General features: G+C 38.4%; 1 protein-coding gene and 1 pseudogene across 1 annotated transcript; both read left to right on the top strand.

Annotated features, from left to right (window-relative positions):
- The first annotated feature begins 969 nt into the window (after positions 1-969).
- On the top strand, positions 970-13,878 carry LOC127624151 (adenylate cyclase type 8-like). Its single transcript, XM_052098834.1, has 18 exons — positions 970-1,860; positions 2,381-2,530; positions 3,496-3,626; positions 4,008-4,119; positions 4,275-4,402; positions 5,971-6,129; positions 6,429-6,628; positions 6,763-6,944; positions 7,115-7,215; positions 7,343-7,547; positions 10,047-10,139; positions 10,235-10,407; positions 10,506-10,587; positions 10,743-10,901; positions 11,797-11,943; positions 12,061-12,153; positions 12,291-12,408; positions 12,855-13,878. Exons 1-18 carry the CDS (start codon positions 970-972, stop codon positions 13,280-13,282), a joined length of 3,552 nt encoding a protein of 1,183 aa, XP_051954794.1. The 3' UTR covers positions 13,283-13,878.
- Positions 13,879-16,111: 2,233 nt separating this feature from the next.
- Positions 16,112-22,412, top strand: LOC127623954 (poly [ADP-ribose] polymerase 1-like; annotated as a pseudogene).
- The last annotated feature ends 1,544 nt before the right edge of the window (positions 22,413-23,956 follow it).

Raw genomic sequence — 23,956 nt, 5'->3', positions numbered from 1 at the left:
GAAATATATTCACATCTAATTCGAAAACGAGAACTAGCAACGGAAGCTTGTGCTGCTTTACTCGAGGACTTACTTGAGTAATAAGGTAGTGCGTTTGTGCATGTGTGTGTATTTGCATTTGATGGATTGAAAGAGGGGCGGCACGGTGGTGCAGCGGTTAGCACTGTCGCCTCACAGCAAGAAGGTCGTGGGTTCAAACCCTGGTTGCCCCGGCCTTTCTGTGTGGAGTTTGCATGTTCTCCCCGTGTCTGTGTGGGTTCTCTCCGGGTACTCTGGCTTCCTCCCACCATCCAAAAGACATGCAGGCTAGGTTAATTGGTGTCTCCAAAAAAATTGCCCTAGGTGTGGATGTGGATGTGGATGTGGAGGTGAGTGTGAGTGTATGTCTGTCTATGTGTGGCCCTGCGATGGACTGGCGACCTGTCCAGGGTGTCCCCCGCCTTTCGCCCAATGTTAGCTGGGATAGGCTCCAGCCCCCCTCGACCCTGTACACAGGATAAGCGGTTGACGATGGATGGATGGATGGATGGATTGAAAGAGAGAAACTCTTAAAATGAGAGAGATTACCTTTATTGTTGCAGCTCTCGTCAGAAGTAACATCGCTTCAAAATCGCCAAGATGTGTATCGCCATATTCCCGTTATTAACTTTATAAATGTTTTTTCATCCACACTGAGATGCAGGAGTGCGCTGACATGACGACTCTGTTTTTCCTCTCACGAGTAAGTTTGGGCCTCAAGTGTGTACTTTTCGGGTATAATATGTGTCCACGAGTGTGTGAGAGAGGTCGAGCGCGAACATATATTTCAGATAATATAGAAATTGTTGATCAAGTGTATCTAGCTTTAATGTGTAATTTCTCTGCTTTCAGATGGAGATGAACCTTATGGGCCATCTAAACTCACCAGAAAGGAGGTTCACTGAGTCACTATTTCATAGATAACAGTGACAAGACAAGTCTCTGGCTAGCATGGTAACATTCAGTGATGTGACTGACATCCACAAGATGCAGCCTCCAACCTGTATTCCCACTCCAATGTCTCCAGGCTTGCGGCGCAAGCAGCTGCTGTGGCAGAACGCTGTCAAACACATCATCAGCCAGCGAGAGCTGAGGGAGCAAGTTGGTGTGGAGCCAGCCCGGAAGATTTACGCCACTGATGACTATATCGAGGAAATCAACCAACAGATACGCAGTAAAGCATCACGGGGCATGACCAAACGGCGTTCCTCAGCAGCAAGAGTACATCCATCCTTTTTTGGAGAACGTAGCAGCTCCTCGTCTTCACAGACCGGAACAGCTACACACTATATTAGTGATGCCGACTTTTTTGCTCACTGGGGCCACACCATCCATGGGGTGTATGTGCCAACATTGAGACACACCTTTAAATCACGAGACCTTGAGAAACTCTACCAGCGGCATTCTTCACACACTAGAAGAACCTCTTTAGTTGTCACTAACATCATAGATGCAGCTGCCAAACTGCACCTACTTTTTCTCTACCTGGCCTTGGCTCCAGAGGGTTCAGACACACTGCTGGGCTGTTTCACAGGGTTCTTCATGGCCTGTGCTGTTGCCCTGTGTGTTTTGGTACTCACCTGTAAACGTTCACATTCACCAAAATGGTTGCATTATGCTGGCATGGCTAGCTGGCTGTCACAGACTGCTCAGGTATTGGGTGGACTGGCATATGGGTTGGAGAGAGACCAATCCTGGTATGTTCTGTTTACTTTATTTGCCACATACACTCTGCTGCCACTGCCACTGCTCTGGGCCATTGGAGCTGGCACACTTACCTCCACACTGCACCTAATTGCAGAGACTATATGCCACTTCGGTGAAGTGGGACTACTGAGAAAGGTAGAGATGATATGAATGGGTGGATGGAAGAATGGATGGGTCAATGATCGAGTACATGTAATGGATGGATTGATGGATAAATGAGTACATGATGATGAATGGATGGATAAATGGTAGATTTGTCTTTACCTATTTTCACTACATGTTGGCTGAAAACAATGAGCAAGGCCCATTACATCTATTTGTTTTGTGAGCACCTATATATATATATATATATATATGTATATGTGCAACCTAATTTCTCAAACACTTTGACTTCACAGCCTTTCATACCAGTTGCCTAAGCTATTTTTTTTAATAGCTCTCAAAATGTATCACCCAATTGTAATTTTCTCAGCCTTCAAGTAAACCCCTTCACTATTTCTCAGGTCACCCAAGAGGATATAATGTCTGTCTGGTTATAGTCCTTCCAGTTACATCTATTGCCTTTTACTTCTTGTATCGGTCCCATTGTTGTGTAAATTCATAGAGAATTTTCTTAGAGACTTGTACTAAAAGGCCCTGTTGTTTCCATCCTTAGATTCTTTCCAAGGCTTTATTGTACATAAGCATGAATGTGGCGGGTCTGTTTGTCCATTACCTGACAGACCGATCCCAGAGACAAGCCTTTTTGGAGACACGCCGCTGCATCGAAGGCCGCATGAAACTGGAAACAGAAAACCAGAGACAGGCAAGGAGGCTTGACGTCTGTATATTCAACAAAAAATCACGTTTCTCTTACACAGAACTGGAAGAACAGGACCTATATTCACAAAAAAATCACAAGGCTAAAAGCAGTTCCTAACTTGGAAATTTAGGAGCAACTCCTAAAATTTTTGGGAGTGTTACGCCTAATTTTAGGACTTGTAATTTTTATGGTGTCTCCAAGAAATAAAGTCATGCACATCTGGGATGGCATAAGGGTGAGAAAACAATGAGAGAATTTTCAATTTTTAGGTGAACTATCCCTTTTAGGTAGCTCATTAAATCCAAGTTGTCCTGAGTACTCATAAGTCCATAAGAGTGAATCACAAACGATCTGAAGCATGGCTGCTGTTTACTATCAGTGAAAATTATATTGCGAGTGTGTTTTCATTATTATTAAGTTAGTTAGGAATGTAAAAACCCAATTACCCCAAAGATAAAGCACCCAGCCTACTGTTTGGGGTGAAGTATAATGCAACTAATTTGAGATAAATCTAAATTCACTTTGTAATTATAGGCCACATCGAATGCTAGTGAAAAATATGAATTTGCTGTGGATGATTACAATTACACAGAATGGATGAACCAATTACCTGTGGCAGATATTTGTCTGCGATCTCTGCACTTGACTGAGACATAAGAGACTCCCAGTTTCTCACACTTTTCAATATTTCTCAAAATCAGAGGAAATGCCACATTGATGTGGAAAAATACAGTATTAGTTCCCACACCTCCTTTTTTACTATAACGGTGATACTGCCTCCAAATTTCCCTTTACTTATGTTTTTCCATATAAACTGTTAGCTAGGAACTATTTGGAGAATTCCTAGTGGTAAGATAAAACCTTTGGGAATACAGTCCCAGATCTAGAATGTAGAAGATATGAGATAGATACAACAATTGTGTTTGTTTACACAGTATCTCTAAGGTCAGCTTTTGTTCCCTCCTCAGGAGCGTTTAGTTCTGTCTATCCTTCCTCGCTTTGTTGCCTTGGAGATGATTGCTGATATGACTTCTATGGATGATGAGCTTGTTCCACAGCAATTTCACAAAATATACATCCATCAGTACAAAGACGTCAGGTATCTTATAGCATATAACAGGTCATGTCTCAGTAACAGTTATTTAGCAAGAGATGGATTAAATCTGCCAAATCAGAAGTCCTGATGAAATGCTTTCTAGAAGAGGTCTTTTGGTTCTCAAAAGCAGAACCAAAAGACCTCTCCTAAGAATATAATATTTATGGTGTCCCCAGCACCTAATGCCATTGGAATTTCAGAGTGAATTTTGGTCCATATGGAACAATCCATAATTCATTGCTGATTGGTGTGGTTGGAGATAGTAAGATCTGTTAGATATAATAACCCTTTAATTTCAATATTGTGGTGAATTTTAAAATCTTACTCTTGTCACTTCCCTACCTTTTATTATGATCATATATTCTCTACATCTTTCCTTCTCAGTATCCTCTTTGCTGACATAAAGGGCTTCACACTGTTATCCATGAACATGTCCGCTCAGGAGTTAGTGCGCTTGCTCAATGAGCTTTTTGGACGTTTTGACCGGCTAGCTGAGGTGAGCTTACTTTAAAGATTAAAGCATTAAAGATTACTGTTTGAATTCAGACTTTTATAGCTACCATATATAATTTCGAATCATTGTTAAACACCACAGAGGACAATTAACTCATCCATGACTTGTTCAAAATATCTCTGTGTATGTCTTTGAAGGAGCATCACTGCATGAGAATAAAGATCTTGGGGGACTGTTACTACTGTGTGTCTGGAGTGCCAGAGCCCCAGAGGGCACATGCCCGCTACTGTGTGGAAATGGGACTAGCCATGATCAGCACCATACGGTACAATGCTGTGTCATTCCCTGTGTGTGCTCTGTTTTTTTAAACCAGTGTAAAGATACAGAGGGATCTTGTATTTTCTTTATCCTTTTTTATAAAGCACTTTGCATTGCCATTGAGTATGAAATATGCTATATAAATAAACTTGCCTTGCCTAAATATTCTCAACATTACTTGAAGTTGGCTGATTCTTGAGTGAAGGGACAAAAGTTTTTCATTTTTTAATTCTAAAGTAATTTGAAATGGATATATTTGTAGACAAATGTCTCTGCTTAAGAACCATGTAAGGAAACAAGTTTTTATAAATACACTTTTTTTCTGAAAATTTACATAACTTACATTTTTCTGTAATTTGTGTCAGCTCAGTCAGACACACTTAATTGCTATTTTAATTTGATACATCCAACAAGAGTGTGAAGTCTTTAATTATCGAATAATGGTGTTCAGTGGGGGCCTGGGTAGCTCAGCGAGTATTGATGCTGACTACCACACCTTGAGTCGCGAGTACGGATCCAGGGTGTTCTGAGTGACTCCAGCCAGGTCTCCTAAGCAACTAAATTGGCCCGGTTGCTAGGGATGGTAGATTCACATGGGGTAACCTCCTTGTGGTCACGATTAGCGTTTTTTGCTCTCAATGGGGTGCGTGGTATGTTGTGTGTGGTTTGCGGAGAGTAGCATGAGCCTCCATATGCAGTGAGTCTCCGCTGTGTCATGCACAACGAGCCACGTGATAAGATGCGTGGATTGACGGTCTCAGAAGTGGAGGCAACTGAGACTTGTCCTCCGCAACCTGGATTGAGGTGAGTAAACGCGTCACCGTGAGGACCTAGTAAGTAGTGGAAATTGGGCATTCAGAAATTAGGGAGAAAAGGGGATAAAATAAATAAATAATGGTGTTCAGTAAAGGAGTTCAGTAGTAAAATACATTCTATAATTTGTTTTTTTTCCTGTTTTCACACAAAATTCTGATGGATTTTTCCATCTCAACCATGTATTGAACTCTGGAGGCATTTTTTTCCTCAGTTGAAACTGCCTCTATAACCTAAACTATAATACCAACATTTATCCCACAATTCATAACAGAAATTATCATAATGGGAAGTCCTCAGAGTTATAACTTACCATGACATTGTCTGATTTATTCAGGATTATTAAAAAAATGACACAAAGTGAGGACACAACTTTGATTGGCAGTTTTTTTAATGGAAAATATAATTTAAAGTTTACTTAATGAATGCCCTGACTATACTCATTTCTTTTAGATTTCACTTTTATTTTTATTATAACGAGTTTCTTGATTTTTAACATAAATAGGACTTTGTTACAGTATGTAGGACATGTTTTGTCCCTTATCTAAAGAATACAAATTTGACAAATAATCCTGATTTAGAAACTAGAAGTGTGTTTAATTGCAACACTGCATCTAGTGAACATAATTTTTGGTTACCTAGTTGAAAAAGCTGAATTATTGGATTTGCATGTATTTGTTGCTTAAGCAAATATTAGTTTAGTTTCCCTTTGAGCTTGATTGTATAGTCAGTTATCACAGGTTTCTATATGTATATTTTTAGATCTGTAAGAAAGCAACTACACTTAGATATGGACATGCGGATTGGGATCCACTCTGGCACTGTTTTGTGTGGTGTTCTGGGCCTACAGAAATGGCAGTTTGACGTTTGGTCCTGGGATGTCGGCATTGCCAACATGCTTGAAGCAGGGGGTATTCCTGGGTGAGTAATCAAGGCTAAAGAAAAAGAGGCATTTTAACTACAGTTGAATCAAAATATAAAGAGTGAAATCAATACATTAATATAAGGTTGTGATCACATGTAAGACTCTATAGAGAGGCTGACTGAAGATTTAGCAGTGGATTGACAGATAATACAGAAACACCCCAATCCTACATTACCACAATTTTCACTACAGACTAGTTACCAATGATTAAAAATGGATTTGATTTTTATAGGGAACTGCATTTGCACTGTTCTCTTGTGTAGCACATTCTTCTGACTGTCTACTTCGTCTACAGACGCATCCATATTTCACGCGCTACCCTAGACTTCCTAGAGGGGAACTACAAAACAGAAGATGGGCGTGGATATGAACGCAATGAGTTTCTACGAAAACACAACATTGACACTTTCCTTATCTGCCACAAGGAAGAGGACCTAGATGATGTGGAAACGGAACCTCGGAAAACCCAGCAAAACAGCCACCCTTGGAACATGGAGTTTCCATTTGGCAACATCATTGATATTAACTGTGTATGGCCCTTTCCGGTCAATAAAACACATACAAATGTTGTCTTAATGGTTTCTAATTCTTACAGTTAGCCTGACACTCTTTGGTGACCTTAACATTGCAGATCTTGGCCTCCTTCACCAATGGCTCTTACACACAGCTTCCTAATTCATTAGCACACAGATCCAAGGAGATAAACAAACGCATCGACCATGCCATCGATCTACGCAGTAGCGAGCGAATGCGTCAGGAACACATCACTCCAGTCACACTGGTCTTTAAGGACATGAACATTGAAGAGAAGGTAATGATAGTGTTGATGACATGGAGATGTTGATGTTCGCTGTAGGGATACAAATCTGAGTTAATATTCTCTCCCCATTATTTCCTCTTCACATCTATGCGTTTAAGAGTTATCAAATCATGCTTTAGGGTTTGTTAAAAAAATTCACTGTTGCTTTGATCTTTGCTTAGTTCTCACAGATGAGGGATGAGATGTTTAAGACCAATTTGGTCTGCTCCTTCATCATGCTCCTCCTGCTTATGGCAGTCCAGGCCCTCATCCCTGCGCCCAGGTAAAGTGTCTAGCCAGTCAGTGTTCAGCACCTGAATAAAGCACCTGTACTACTGCTTAAAAGCTTTTGTTTTAATCTTCACTTAAATGTCTTCTTCATCTTCACCGCCTATATTTTCTACCTGTAGGTTATATTATTGGACAGCAGTCCAATTCAGTCTATTCTTCCTGGGCTATCTGTTACTCCTGGTGATGGTCCTAGCTGAGGAGTTCAAATGTTCTCCCATTGTTCTTCAGCAGTTCTGCTGCTGGATTCATGAGAACAACACTATGCGCAACTTGCTCACCATCACAGCCATTGCCATCAACTTTGGAATGGTCCCCTGTGACATGGTGAGATGTCTTTAATATGTGTTTTTGCTTCTCTCTGCCAAATCTGGTTCAGTGTTAACATTAGAGTACTTGTAATTAGTTTAACTGGTGATTCGTACAGTTGGGCCAGTACCCCTCAGACAGCCATTGGCAAAACCTCAGGCTGCATGTCCCAAGACTCCCAAAGGAAGCTTTTACTGTGCAAGCTGACTTCTAGGGCCCCCAGTCAGTTTTCAGCTTTGACTGGTTTTCAATGAGCATCTACTTTTCTGGTATTAAATACTATTCAATATTGCCTTATTTCTTGACTCCAAAGATGTATACATAGGAGATTCATGGGATGAAGATCCCTTATGAATATGCCCTTAGTGTGTATATGTTTAATATTTGGAATGGGTTGACATGGGGGATAAAGGTCAGAGCTCCTAACTGTAAGGGTTCTAGTTTGATCCCCACAAGAAGTGTTCAACTATATAAGTTATCAACATTGTGCCCTCGAGCAAGGTATTTAACCTCAGGTTGCTCTAGTAATAATGTTCTGCAAGAAGCTTTGGATGAAAGTGTGTGATGAAAACCAACTGTAAAGGGAGTTCAATGGAAAGGAGGAGGCGAGAGCCGGCTTGACAATATAAATAATATTTTAATATAAAACTAAACGAAAAGACACAAACACACACATAGGATGGACAGCTGCCCATAAATGTCCGCAGTCTGCCTTTATCCCTCTTGGAGGCTTGATTAGCCTGATAAGGGGCCGTGTGTGTAAAATCACGACCCGGCCCCGCCCTCCACCCTGTCACATTCCTCCCTCATTCTCTCAGGCCGGGACACATCTTAGGAACACAAACAAAGATTTTGTTTTTGAAGAATATTTCATCTCTGCGGGTCCATACAATGCCAGAATGGGTGCCAAAATTTTAAAGCTCCAAAATGCACATAAAGTGTGCATAAAAGTAATCCATGTGACTCCAGTGGTTAAATCGATATCTTCTGAAGTGATATGATAGGTGTGAAATTTTCCTTCCTGCCCAGTAGGGGGTGATATGAACAAAGAATATGAATCACCGAAAACAAAAGATGAATGACGTAAATACTGAACTGTTTCTCACCCACACCTATAATATTGGTTTAGAAGACATCTTTTTACAGTAATCACTTAGGGTACGCTTGAAAAGGTGGTCTGGGGTACGGTTCATATGAACTCTGGTGCAGTTCACTGCTAATATAAACGCAACCGTACCAAATCGCGGAAGTGAACCACTGTTGATGACGTATAATTTGCATCTTTGCAGGCTCCCGATCGTAATTATTATGGTTTAATTTATTTCTCATACCTGCTTGTGTCCAAAAAATGACCTTCAGTGAGCAAATCACATTCTTCGCATCTCATACAACACATCCGCGGGCTTGTGGTAGACAAACGCTAATATTCTTCACATCATTGCAAATTCAGTGTATCTGTGGCAGACAAACATAATTGACGTTTTGTGCATGAAAGGTTTTGTGGTAAATCCAAAGAGATGAATACTTTAATAACACAGCATAGCTGATGTCTTTTTGAGTTGTTGCCTAGTTACGTTGATAAACAGCTGCCGTTGATGACGTAATTGGACCGAGGTTCGGAACCAAAAAATATGTGAACAGAGACCAGTGGGGAAAGAGGGTGAGGCGAGAAAACAAACTTTGGTTCGGTCCAAGCAATCGAACCAAATGTTAAATCTCCCTTACACTTGCATTGTATGGACCTACGGAGCTGAGATATTCTTTTAAAAAATATTAATTTGTGTTCTGCAGAAGAAAGAAAGTCACACATCTGGGATGGCATGAGGGTGTTTTTTTATTTTCTTGAATTTTCATTTTTGGACAGCAGGAATAACCTTTGATTTGCTTGCATTTTCTTTTTGATACTGTTAGAGAAATATAGGAACTATTTTCTGCACAAGCAGAGCATTTTCAGTACATACATTTATCTGTAAATGTGCATATTTTATTATGTGTATTCCAAACAATCTCTGAGCCGCTTGAACTGTTTTATTTCCTAAGAACTGAACGCATTAACTAGAAAAGATATGACTCAAAATTCAAAGCTTTAAACAATAACACATCTATATATGCCATAAATCAAGTGTGCAAATAACAAATGTTGAGTTAGATTGATGAAAAAAAAATCACATTCAATCTGACCTGGCTTTTCACACAGCAGGCACATTGTAAAAACGTAGATACAGATCTGTATCTAATTTATTTCCACTTATGTAAGTAGCCCAGATCAGATTTGAAAATGTCAGATTCAGTGCACTTGTGGCTGTTCACATTGTCCTCAAATTAACAGATCTGTGTTACATGCACTGTAAGTGAAAAAATCTGATTTGGGCCACATTCAGCTGTGGTGTGTTCATAGCCAGACTCATTCCAAATGGTTTAATTGGTGGTGGGTACAAATATACAAGGTGAAATGCTACAACACACCATTTACATTTTTTCCATCCATTATAATTCCTTCATCTTGTGCTTATCCAGATATGGTGTAACACTGAGACAGGAGAAACAAGCACCAATGAAACAGAGGAAGGGACCAGCCAGAAGCCACTGACTCTCTGCTCCTATCCAGAGGTATGACTTCTATTAGAACAGTTCTGATATGATGACTCTGAAAAACTCCACCTAGCTGTCATTATATTTCACGCCTACTTCATTAATGTATACAGTTCTTGGTACTAAATGGGGTGGTTTCGATGGTGACCTGTGCTGTTTTCTTGAGGCTGAGCTCACTGTTGAAGTTGACTATTCTATTGCTGGTGGTGATGATCTATGCATACTTTATCGAAGTGTCCTTTCACATTCTGTACATAAACCAATCAGGGCAGGAACAGTTAAGTAGGTGAGTGTCTATGTCATATCTCTTATAAGCTCTCCACAAAAATGCATTTAAACAACTATTTTCAAACATAATGTTTATTTGCATCTTATACTCAACAGGTCTCACTTCCTCAGAAGAAAGGGAGTCTCAATTTTGTTGATGGCAATGTTTGTCATTGCTGTGTTCTACAATGGTCGAAGGGTAGGAGTTTTCACGAGTACTCAGTTTTTTTTAATAAACTTTACTCTGAAGCATCAAATTCTCTATAGCATGCAGATGTCTCTCTGGCAGGGAATGGGAAACCTTGGTAAAGTCTGGAATCTTTCCTTATTCTGTACCATCTCACTCTGATTCAGTGGGAGGCAACAACCAGGCTGGACTTCCTGTGGCGTCTGCAGGCTCAGCAGGAAGTTCAAGAGATGAGAGACTTGAGAGAACACAATGAGTGTCTGCTGCATAACATCTTGCCTACACATGTCGCTCATCACTTCCTAGAGAGGAACAGAAATAATGAGGTAAAATCACGAATATATTATGATCATGTGCCACTATCAATGATTTTGCTAATAATTAACAATATTTTATTATAAAGATCAGAAATATACTGTAAGGACTAAACTAGATTTGTAAATTTTCTGAAGAAAAATGTGGTATTTGCCTGTGTACAAGTACCACAATGCCAGAGTGTTACTATGGTGGTTGCTAACTGGCCCAATTCAAAAGAGCCTACCTCAAGGGACATTTTCTCCCATTTTATTGTCTACCGGGTGTAAATTGTACATCTGATTGCTTAGAAAGCTGCATGATTTCAGGTATCATACGTGTCTGTAGCACTTATGGTGCGGGACAAGTTACACACCAAATTTAGGAATAAGGATTTGCTCAAACACCTAACCTTAAGAATGATTGTAACGGTAGACAGCTTATACGTGATAGCTGTGCAGTGTGTAAACCTCACTCTCCTGGAGAAGCACTAGCGACCGAGGCTAGAGGCCATGGCTTTTCTAGACTCCTTGCTAGTGTGTCTGACTCCCATGCTGGGGATTGCTGGTTCAAATCTCGTTTGGGGCGGGTCGAGTAGGACTGGTGACTCTGGTGCCGTGACCTGGATTGGAGTGAGGTTTAGAGGGGTTAGAGTAACGGTAGCCAGCTGGTACATGATAGCTGTGCAGTGTGTAAACTTCACTCTCCTGGCCTTTAGAGTAGCACTAGCTACTGAGGCTAGAGGCAATGGCTTTTCTAGCCTCCTTGCTAGCACATCCAACTCCCATGCCGGGGATCGCTGGTTCGAATCCTGCTTGGGGTGGGTTGAGTTGGACAGGTAACATGAGCAATAGTAAAATTGATGCTTGCCTTAAAGGCACCACTGAAAAGACCAAAAAGTTTCAATATATGTTGTTTTTTTCCCAGGAGCTGTATTCGCAGTCCTATGATGAGGTGGGGGTGATGTTTGCCTCCATCGCAGGCTTTAATGACTACTATGAACAGAAAGCGATCAAACATGAGGGGGTTGAGTGTCTCAAACTGCTCAACGAGATAATTTCAGACTTTGATGAGGTAGGACTGTCCACAGAACTATTCCTGGTCTTGTCTGGTATGAAATATCGTACATTTTCATGTTTCAAATCTGTTAGTCATAAAAGCTCTCATTGTTTCTGGCTCTCTATGAAAAAGCTGTTGGAGGAGTCATATTTTTTGGACATTGAGAAAATCAAAACCATTGGCAGTTGTTACATGGCAGCGTCTGGCCTATCTCCTGATAAACAGGTAAGCCAAGTGCATATACTGTATATTAAAATCATATCCCACTTATTAATTTGATTGTACTTCTAAATTGTTAATGATTCATAATTTACAGCTTATTTAGCTACCATTTTTCTATGTGTTTCATCTTGGCCTCACAGTCTCATGTTGTAAATGACTGGCATCATCTCAGTGAGCTGGTTCTGTTTGCTCTGGCTATGCAGGAGACCCTGAGAGAAACCAACAAACATTCCTCTAACAATTTCCAGCTCCGCGTTGGTAAGATCTCTTGGACCTAGATCTCAGTGAGAGTAGATGCCATATTTAGATTCATAGATTCATTGAGGATAGAATTACAGTCCATTCAGTACCATACATTTGTGTGCCTGTGTCAATTTGTTTTATCGAAAAAACTGAAATAGCATCTTTCCTATGCTTGGAAAAAACTTTGCGTTACTACACTTGACCTGTGTGCAGAGCAGCACTGGAGGTAGCTCTGTGGCTTGATGCTTAGTTCCATAAAGTTCAGTGCATTAGAGAACAATGTTGCAAGTCATATGAAGTAGCCTTAAGACAGTACAATATTTCGAACTGATTTACTTTTCTCACAGCCTAATTTTTTGTGTCAAATAAAATATAGAAATGTACAATAGTAGATACTGTGAGTATCATTTATGACAGTCAATCACTGACTTTTTTCTTTTTGTCTGCAATGTATCCCCAAGGAATTGCCCACGGTCCTGTTGTTGCCGGGGTTATAGGCGCAACCAAACCCCAATATGATATCTGGGGCATGACAGTGAACTTGGCAAGTCGGATGGACAGCACTGGGGTCAATGGAAGGATTCAGGTTCCTGAGCCCACGCGCAATATTCTGGCAGATTGGGGCTTTGTGCTAGAGTTGCGAGGAGAGATATTCATAAAGGGTGTCAGTGAGAGGAAAGGGCGTGTCCGAACGTACTTCATCAGCACCAAAAGGCGTCAGATGGCAATCAATGGGATTTCCAACAGAGAAAAAAATGGGCGCAATGGGAGGACTACTCTGGCTGCTGTGGTCTTCAGCCTTGTGCAAGCCATTCACAGAGAGAAACAGAGAGGCACCAATGGAGGTTTACCATTGCCAAACAGCAATTTTAGCAGTTTAAGATTATGATGTAAAGCATCAAGCCAGAGTTCATCATGACCTGATGGGCATTCAGTTGAGACAACAACACTGCCTTTTTCAAAATGATACCTCAAGGTTAATTACTTTTATAGACCAAATGATGTCTCATTGTAACCTCATATGGACTTGTTTATAGAGTACAAACTGAATCCCCATATGGACTTGTCTATAGAATTATCAAAAATTATCTTTTTTGTATTATCTATTTATGTGTTTAACTTGAGACTTGTCTCTTATAATAAAACTAAATCTAACTTGCCACATGTTCAGTAAGGTTACTGCCGATTAAATGCGATTTGACACCTTGAGGGCACATAGTTTACTGAAGTACAGCCAATGTAAATGTCCATATTATTTTAAAAATGCATGTAATTTTCACTTGTGCAGAACTGCACCTAATCCATGCTGAGACAGGATAAAAATACCTCATGTACTGTTTAAACAAATAGTATATTTGACTTTTTACAGCATGGCCTGTGATCAATAACTAAAATCCTTTTGTACATTTTAAGATTATTAATATAGATTAAGAGATTTTTTTTTGTTTTTTTTATTGTAAAAACACATTTATTTACAGTTGAAGTCAGAAGTTTACATATACTTGGGTTGAAGTCATTAAAACTCATTTTTAACAATTGTTTACAGACAGATTGTTTCACTTTTAATTGACTAAATCACAATTCCAGTGGTTCAGAAGTTTACATACACTAAGTTAACTGTGCCTTTAAGCAGTTTGGAAAATTCCAGAAAATGATGTCAAGCCTTTAGACAATTAGCTTCTGATAGGAGGTGTACTGAATTGGAGGTTTACCTGGGGATGTATTTTAAAGCCTACCTTCAAACTCAGTGCCTCTTTGTATGACATCATGGAAAAATCAAAAGGAGGCACATTCTGTCTCCTAGAGATGAACGTAGTTTGGTGCAAAAAGTGAAAATCAATCCCAGAACAACAGCAAAGAATCTTGTGAAGATGCTGGAGGAAACAGGTAGACAAGAATCTATATCCACAGTAAAACAAGTCCTATATCGACATAACCTGAAAGGCTGCTCAGCAAGAAGAAGCCACTGCTCCAAAACTGCCATAAAAAAGCTAGACAACTGTTTGAAAATTGCACATGGGGACAAAGATCTTACTTTTTGGAGAAATTTCCTCTGGTCTGATGAAACAATAATTTAACTATTTGGCCATAATGACCATCGTTATGTTTGGAGGAAAAAGGGTGAGGCTTGCAAGCCCAAGAACACCATCGCAATCATGAAGCATGGGGGTGGCAGCATCATGTTGTGGGGCGCTTTGCTGCAGGAGGGACTGGTGCACTTCACAAAATAGTTGGCACCATGAGGAAGGAAAATGATGTGTATATATTGAAGCAACATCTCAAGATATCAGCCGTGAAATTAAAGCTCAGTTGCAAATGGGTCTTCCAAATGGACAATGACCTCAAGCATACCTCCAAAGTTGTGGCAAAATGGTTTAAGGACAACAAAGTCAAGGTATTGGAGTGGCCATCACAAAGCCCTGACCTCAATCTGATAGAAAATGTGTGGCAGAACTGAAAAAGCATGTGCAAGCAAGGAGTCCTAAAAACCTGACACCAGTTCTGTCTGGAGGAATGGGCCAATGTTTCAGCAACTTATTGTGAGAAGCTCACAAGCTTCTCAAAATATTTTGGCTACCCAAAATATTTGACCCAAGTTAAACAATTTAAAGGCAATGCTGCCAAATACTAACAAAGTGTATGAAAACTTCTGACCCACTGGGAATGTGATGAAAGAAACAAAAGGCTGAAATAAATCATTCTCTATTATTATTCTGACAAAACATAGTGATCCTAACTGACCTAAGACAAGGAATGTTTTCTATGATTAAATGTCAGGATGTTTAAAAGTTGTATGTAAACTTCTGACTTCAACTGTATATATATAATTATTCTATATTTGTGGATACTTTTATGCATTTAGGGCAGCAGTTTGTTTCTGATTTTCATTGTGATGGAAATATCATTTAAATGTAAATATTCATGTTTAACAGCCATTTCATGTTGCCTTGGGGTAGAACTTCAGCTGGTGATGTGTGGTCAAGAAGATATTTACATAAAACTACCTTTTATTTACCACGTAATACTTTCATATCATTAATGTTTAATGGTCAGACTAACTTACTGAAAATGGAAACATCATATTTACACTCAACCCAGAGCATGTTATCTGATATTTGTCTAATATTCAGAACTGTTTAATCTTCCTTTATTAAATACATTTTTTATTTTTTTTAAATCTGTACATGGTACATGTTCCTGGTAACATTCAATTCTGTGGTATATGGTACATGAATATGGAAATAATTAAATACCATGGTATGTAATACAGTACCATATTGTGTTCCTCCTATCTGATAATCATGACTGTACCATAATACTACAACAGTATTTTTGTAAGTGTTATAATACTGCTCATCCAATTATTTGTTTGTAAAATAGACAAATTTGCACAAGCTATAACAATAAATTGATTTATCTCCTTGCCATGCTATATGTTGTTCATAAGACTAAAATAACTGATCCATGTAGTAGTAAGTAGCCCACTCACATAGAAGTTCAGGCAAGTGGAACTATAGTTTACACCAAAATAGCATAGTTACTACACTTAAAGGGGTCATGCAATTACTTTTTTAATATGTTCCATCTAATATTAGTAAAGGTTTTTTGCGTGCACACACACACAAAAACAATCATATAGTATTTGTAAAACATTATAATTTTCCACCCTCTTTCTGATCCTCTGTCAGAAACGCTAGGTTTTGGTGTTACTTCTCGCATGGCTATGGAAGCAAAAAGGTAAAGTAGGTGTTGATGTGCTGGTCAGATGAAAATGTTTACCACAGTGTGACATCACAATGTTGAGGAAGTAGACAACCTGTTGTTTGGCAGCATGGATTCATCAAATGCTCTTTCTGCAGTGAGGAGATAGTTTTGAGTTCTGAAACGTACAGTGTGTTTTTATAGTACAGTGACTTATTACATGTGAAAAGATTGAGGAAAATGTCATTCCTGATGTGATTGTGGTACTAAGCACCACTGAAAGAAATAATAGGAGAAATAAAAAAATAAAACATACAACATTCGATACCAAGTACTTTTAGGCCAATATCGCCGATACCAATACCGATGCCTCTATTACATTTTTACAAATGGATTGGATGAAATTAGTAACTTTATCATTAAAGTTTTTATATATTTATGGGCCTAAACAGAAATGTATTAAGCTGCTTTGTTAACCTTTTAAAACTTAGTTAGTATAAGCCACATGAAACCCCAAAATTAACCATAGGTATTAATATATGGTTACTATTAATAAAACTAAGTTACTATGCATGGATGCTACTGTAATGCTGTAGTAAAACCATGGTCAATTGTATCAAAAGTTTGGTTACTGCCAAAAAGAAAAAAAAACATGGTTACTACAGTCGTGGTTATTACTCATGGTTAATATTACTACAGTAAATCCATGGTAAGTTTTCATAAGGGGTTCGTTAATTAATGAGGATTAAAGATCAGTATCAATGTTTTAACAACTCTGAATTTAAATATAATTTAAAAAATTAAAACCTGTAACAATTGTCAAACAAGCCCATTATAATACACGTCACGTCTTGGTGTGTTTTTCTGTCATTCCCTCAGGAAAGCACTGCTCCCTATTTGAACGAGCGCTGTGACAAAGGGTGAGAGCTGTATGCTGGTGTATTTTAGCATTTCTGCACGTCAAGATGGGAAGAAGAATAAATAGTTTCGGTGCCATGCAACTATTTGCTCATAAATAGTTTAAGCCGAGTATGCAAAAAGTGGACACGCCTCTTGCAAGAAATGCAAAGAAAACATAGCTAAGGACTCACTTAGAATGGTCATCATGGTGCATGTGAGGAATCATTTGCACTTTGTCCCTATACTGCCTTTATAAAATCTTTTTTTGCAATTATTGGGTGTATTTTGCAGATATGCACAAGAATAATAATTGCAATCAATGCAGTTATTTGTATACAGGAATGTATGCGTCTAAGGCCTAGGAGGAGTTTAAATGGTTTCACTGCAATTAAATTAATAAAAAATAAATTTAACATTTACTTTTAGCTGTGTGTGTTGCACATTTAGCAAGGGAGAATGAAATATAAAAGCTTGAATTGCTCTTATGGTGAAGAAACCATAGAAACGTGGCTGTTATAGAAATGTATTGAATACTATACTATAAAGGCCAATGGGCAAAAAAATTGTTTAAATGGGCAGTTCATGCTCAAACCCTCCAATGTTGCTGAACTAAAGCAGTTCTGCAAATAATAATGGCCCAAAAGCGTTGGGTTGCAGTTGTTGCTGTTAAAGGTGGCACAACCAGCTATTGAGTTTAAGGGGGCAGTTAGTTTTTCACATGGGTGATATAGGTGTTGGATACTTTTTTTGCTTAAATAAAAAAAAAAAACATATATTTGAAAACTGTAATTTGTGTTTACTCAGGTGGCCTTTGTTTTATGTTATATTTTGTTTGGAGATCTAAAACTATTTAGTATGAAAAAAGAAAAATCAGGATGGGGGCAAATACTTTTCCAAAGGTTTGTGTGTGTGTGTGTGTGTGTGTGTGTGTACATTTAATTTAAATGTAATCATTAAGCATTTATTTTTAATGGGCTTATAAGCCATATCGAGCTCCTTTTTCAACACTTCAAAACATACCCGCCTCCCCAATTATTACATTTGTTGGATGATGGTTGGGTTTAAATCATTTAGGTGCATTTATGTAAGTTTTGTTTAAATTAACATTCTTTATGGGAGAACAACCTTTATTTTAAGAGAAAGTGTCACTTATCTGAAGTAAGCTTAAATTTGTTTTGTTGTTCAGATACTGGGTGTTCAAGTTATGGGGTCGAGTCGGCACCACAATTGGAGGAAACAAACTGGGTGACTTTTATGACAAGAACTCATCCATGGAAAACTTCTACAGCGTTTATGAGAAGACGGGGAATGCATGGACCTGCAGCAGCTTTACTAAACACCCCAACAAGTTTTACCCTCTGGAGATCGACTATGGACAGGTACAAACCAAAGTACTGGTGTTTTAGTTAAATCAGCAGTCTCAAATGAATTGAAAACTACAATAATCTGTGCATATATTGGCCTTTTGGGGCCTGTTTTTGATATAAAAATTTGTAAAATGGAGAGATTGTCCTCAATATCGAAACAAGACTTTACACTGACATGGGACTCTGTGTCAAATCCCAGCTGGCCAAACCCGTCCAAGACCTCATCAGAATAAACTTTGATGTGGAGAGCATGAAGAAAGCCATGGTGTAGTTTGAGGTGTGTTCACTATTCTATTTCAGGCTAATGAGCTGCATATCAGATTCCATTGTGGAAATGGTTTGGTGCTATTATATAACTCATATTTCTCATTTTTAATCATAGTTGTGAAAAGAGAATCTTAGAGCAGCATTAAATCGAATGTGATTAAATAGAACTAGATGCAATTTCCTTTTACAGAGAGACCTGCAGAAGATGCCTTTGGGAAAACTCAGTAAGCGACAGATCCAGAGTGTTTATTCCCTCGTGAGTGAGGTCCAAAAGGTTGGTCATCTCCATGGTTCCTGAAGCTGGATCTTAAAGGGATAGTTCACTCAAAAATGACCACTAGTGCATTTTTCTAATTTAATCATTCTAAATTTCGTAGTATTTGGTATGTTGTATTTTTTGATGTCATAATATTTCTTTGTAAAAATATTACAAATAGGGTGAGTAAATATAATTTAATGGATAATTTTTCATTTGGGTGCACTACCAGTGCAGTGTGGTCCAAATGTCTAAGACCACATTGAAAATCTGGATTCAAAATCTAATTTAAACTATTTATAATTTTTTGACAAAGAAACGTGACTTTAAAAGACTACAACATACCTGTCACGATTCACTGTTGTCTGCCCTGTGTTTCTCCCTTGTCTTCTGTCCCGGACTACACTTCCCATAATTCCCTGCACTCATCACTGCCACACAACAGTGAATCAACAGTGAATCAACAGTGAATCGTGACAATACCAAAGACTAAGACATTTTGAGTTTGCGAATTATTAAATTAGAAAAATACACTAGTGGCCTACAGCCTGCTACTGGGTGGAGTAGAGGACAATAAGAATGATCCTATTGATATCAACTGTGAGAAACTTAAAACCAAAATTGAGGTTAAATGCTTTTGTATTTCATCTCATAGTGTGAATGGGGGAAAAAAAGAGGAGGTTTTTTTCTCGCTTTTCCCGCAATTTGGAATGCCCAATTCCCAATGCGCTTTTAAGTCCCTGTGGTCACTCGCCTCAATCCGGGTGGTGGAGGACGAATCCCATCTGCCTCCGGATCTGAGACCATCAACCAGCGCATCTTATCACGTGGCTTGTTGAGTGCATTGCCATGGAGTCATAGCGCGTGTGGAGGCTTTGTGCCATTTACGCTCAACTCACCACGCGCTCCACCGAGAACGAACCACATTATAGTGACCACAAGGTTACCCCATGTGACTACCCTCCCTAGCAACCGGGCCAATTTGGTTGCTTGGGAGACTCAGCACGCCCTGGGATTCAAACTAGCGAACTCCAGGTGTGGTAGCCAGCCTCTTTACCACTGAGCTACCCAGGCCCCCAAGATTTATGATCTTTGAACTTTGAACTCTTTAAGCACCATAAACTAGTACATGATTGCTATTGATTGTGCTTCTAGGTGGTAGACAAATCGTCAGATGAGGCTCAGCTTCTCGTACAATATGTGAAGAACACACAGCTGCCACTCACAACACCTACACACTCGATGTTGAGGTTTTGAGATTTTGCTGCCACAGTTTCAACAGAATAAATAGTTTCTTTCAAAATACATACTGTAGGATTTCTGAATGTTATAACACACTGTTTATAACTGATCACTGTGTTTCTGTCCTGACCTTTTTTTTTTTTTTCCCTCACTGTAAGATCTTTAAAATCGACAGGGAGGTGCTAGTATCAGTGTTACCACCCTTCCAAATAATTACAATATTATATTTATATAATATTATAATTACAATTATAATAATATTATAAGGCACGGCTCTCGCACCACCAATTACGCAGGTATCCTGTCTCAAGGTCTTCGTATCGCTCCTCCCGAGGCTCCTGTAGTACATTTCTGAGCCTTCCAGCACTGTTAGCTGCTCCTAGTTTGAAAAAATTCTCAGTGATTAACTACTGGATTATAAAAGGAAGTAGCACATTTGATTTTATAATGTATACAGATAGATCCCGGGAAACACACAGTTATGGAAAAACCTGGAAATATCAGGGCATTTGAAAAAACACGTTTTTCCATGCCTAAGAAAAGTAATTAAAATGTATACTTGAGAATATTTATTTTTCTAGTTTTTTTCTTAAATATTTCATGAGCTAGATATTGATTATATGTAGAGTAAATGATTCCTTTTTCATTCATGATATTCATATGTGTTGTGATCCTTCAATACAGACGGGTTACATGTTTGGCAAAGGTGTTTACTTTGCTGACATGGTGTCAAAGAGCGCCAACTACTGTCACACTTCCCAGGCTGATCCAGTTGGTCTCATTCTGTTAGGAGAGGTTGCCTTGGAAACATGTGAGAAATATTTTTGTTTTGCTTTTTTAAATGTATTTTCCCTGATAAATGAACTTCCAAGACAACTAGTTTAATGATTTAAGTTGTTGCTTTCTATGATATATTGATTTTGCTGCTCTATAGGTCTGATTTGTGATTTTGCATTCTGTCTAAAGGCATGAACTGAAGAAGTCTTCACATATTACAAAGTGACCAAAGGGTAAACACAGTGTTAAAGGTAAGCCAGTACTTCACTCAGTGAAGACACTGCTAATATTTGACTTCCTACTACGTGGTGACTTTGTACAGAAGATTTAATATTGAGATGATTTTGTTTTTGCTGTTTGAAGGTTTGGGAAGCACTGCTCCAGAGCCAAGAGCCGCTGTTTCTGTGAATGGAGTGGACACTCCTTTGGGCAAATGCATCAATACAAATATTGATGACACAAGTCTGCTTTATAACAAGGATCCTTTACAAAATTACAACAGTCATTATAAATACAGAATATACTGCATATATAATGTGTGTGTGTGTGTGTGTGTGTGTATATATATATATATAATGTACTTTGTATTAGTTCAGTGCATTCAGACCCCTTCATTTTTTCACATTTTGTAATGTTGCAGCCTAAAATACTTTGAATTTACAATTTTTCACACCAATCTACATTCCATACCCCATAATAACAAAGCAAAAAACTGATGTTTGATAACTTTGCAAATGTATTAAATAGAAAAAACTGAAATATCACATCGACATAAGTATTCAGACCCTTTGCTATGACACTTGAAATTTAGCTCAGGTGCATCCCATTTCTCTGGATCATCTTTGCGATGTTTCTGCACATTGATTGGAGTCCACCTGTGATAATTAAATTAATTGGACATGATTTGGAAAGGCACACACCTGTCTATATGAGAGCAAAAACCAAGCCATGAGGTCAAAGGAACTGCCTGCAGAGCTCAGAGACAGGATTGTGTTGAGGCACAGATCTGGGGAAGGCTACAAAACATTTGGCTGCATTGAAGGTTGCTGAGGACACATTGGCCTCCATAATTCTTAAAGTGAAGGTTAGAACAACCAGGACCCTTCCTAGAGCAATGAGGGAGAAAGGGAGAGAGAGACCGGTGGATCTGTGGCAAAAGGTGCACGATTGAGATATATTGCTATTATAATTTATTATAATTTGTTTACAAATGATAATAATATTTAAGTTGTATGGGTTCCAAAAAATAACTGTGAATGAGAAATAAAAAAATAGATCTGAATCCTTTAGATTTGAAGTCCAGATACATGTAGAAAAAACATGAAGTTGAGCGAATTTCCTTGACTTAATTCTCCTACAGGTACATTGTGTATGATGTTGCTCAGGTTAACCTGAGATACCTGCTGAAGATTCGCTTCAACTACTAAACATCTCTGGTGAGAACAGTTCATCTCTGTCCATCTGGACAGGCTTCAGAACGCCATTGTAGCCCACTTCTACAAATTTAGCATCACAAGCAAGTAGCCGATGGTTTTTTTTTTGTTGTGTATATATATATATATATATATATACTCATATATGATATATATATATATATTATTTTTTTTATATATATATATATATATATTATTATTCTCTATCTGTTCTCAAGCGCTTGGGCAGCAATAGTCCCAGGTGCCCAAGTCTGTTAGTTTGAAGCAAGTTATGTTGATTTCTCAATCTTCATTTGCAATCACAAACTAACATTTCTCATTTCCCTTTTCAAGGTGAAATGTTGCAGAGGTTTTTTTTTTTTAAAGACATATTCCCAGAATGTATTTATATCTGTGAAGAGCTTTGTTCGCTACCAACAATATAAGGTAGAAAATCTTCCATTTCTTTTATAGACTTTTTTTTCTTTAATAGATTTTGGTAATCCTGACATCAGGTTGATTGTAATTGATTGTATTCCATTTTATATGTGTGTGTATGACTGTGTTGGCGATTATGGGACTATTTATTTTTCACTCCCTTGTTTTGGTTACTTGTAAAACATTAAATTAAGACAAGGAAGTTTCAAGGATTTTTAAATTTTCTCAATGCTAAAGGTTAGTCTCAATTGGATTTTTTTTTTTATTTTACACATTTTAATTTTAGAACCATAATTCCAATATTTACCAAAAAAAGATTGAGTTAATTACACAATTTAACTGAAATGTTATGTAATTCAAATCTGTATCTTTAAAAACAGGCAAATATTTTTTTTTCTTTTTTCAAGTGGACTGTTACTGTTTGAAATATATGCTGTTCATGTGGTTATTTCCATAACAAAGAGGAAACCATAATAGATCATATGTTTTGTTTAATTTGTGATGGGAAAACAATAAGTTTTTGTTAATTGGGCAAGTGTCCAGGAAAAAAGAATATTTGAAGACACAACATTACCTGAACTAGACATTTGTAACATTACATGTAATTAGATCACTGTACTAATTACTCTGTTTGAACATTACTAATTAGTTTTTAAAACCCTTACAACTTTGACCAGATGAAAAATAAAAGGATAGACATTAAAATATTCTTTCAAATAAATAATATAAAATCAAATTATTCATGAACTGGCCACAGAATTTAAGGGAGGAGTTGTTTTTTTTTTTTTTTTCTCTCAATTTGGAATGTCCAATGTGCTGTAAGCCATCGTGGTGGTGTAGTAACTCGCCTTAATCAGGGTGGTGGAGGACAAATTTCATAGGACTCTGCATGTGCATCTTATCACCTGGCTTGTTGAGCACATTACCGCAGAGATGTGTGTAGGCTTCACGCTATTCTCTGCAGCATCCAGGAACAACTCCCCACACAGAGTGAACCACATAGCGACCATGAGGCGGTTACCCCATGTGACTCTACCTTCCCTAACAACTGGGCCAATTTGGTTGCTTAGGAGACCTGGCTGGGGTCACTGGGCATGCCCTGGATTCAAACTCGTGACTCCAGATGTGGTAGTCAGCGTCTTTACTTCCTGAGCTACCCAGGCCCCCAGAAAACATACATTTTATCATTAGATTTTTTATAC

Source organism: Xyrauchen texanus, chromosome 30, assembly GCF_025860055.1.
Source record: "Xyrauchen texanus isolate HMW12.3.18 chromosome 30, RBS_HiC_50CHRs, whole genome shotgun sequence".
NCBI lineage: Eukaryota > Metazoa > Chordata > Actinopteri > Cypriniformes > Catostomidae > Xyrauchen > Xyrauchen texanus.
This window is presented reverse-complemented; position numbering and strand designations above follow the sequence as displayed.

What these genes read in the sequence shown, in the direction of transcription:
- LOC127624151 (XM_052098834.1), top strand. Translation starts at nt 970, where the DNA reads ATGGTAACATTCAGTGATGTGACTGACATCCACAAGATGCAGCCTCCA. An exon ending in GAATGGTCCCCTGTGACATG is followed by an intron (nt 7,548 to 10,046) that starts GTGAGATGTCTT and finishes GTGCTTATCCAG; the next exon opens with ATATGGTGTAACACTGAGAC. An exon ending in TAATTTCAGACTTTGATGAG is followed by an intron (nt 11,944 to 12,060) that starts GTAGGACTGTCC and finishes TCTATGAAAAAG; the next exon opens with CTGTTGGAGGAGTCATATTT.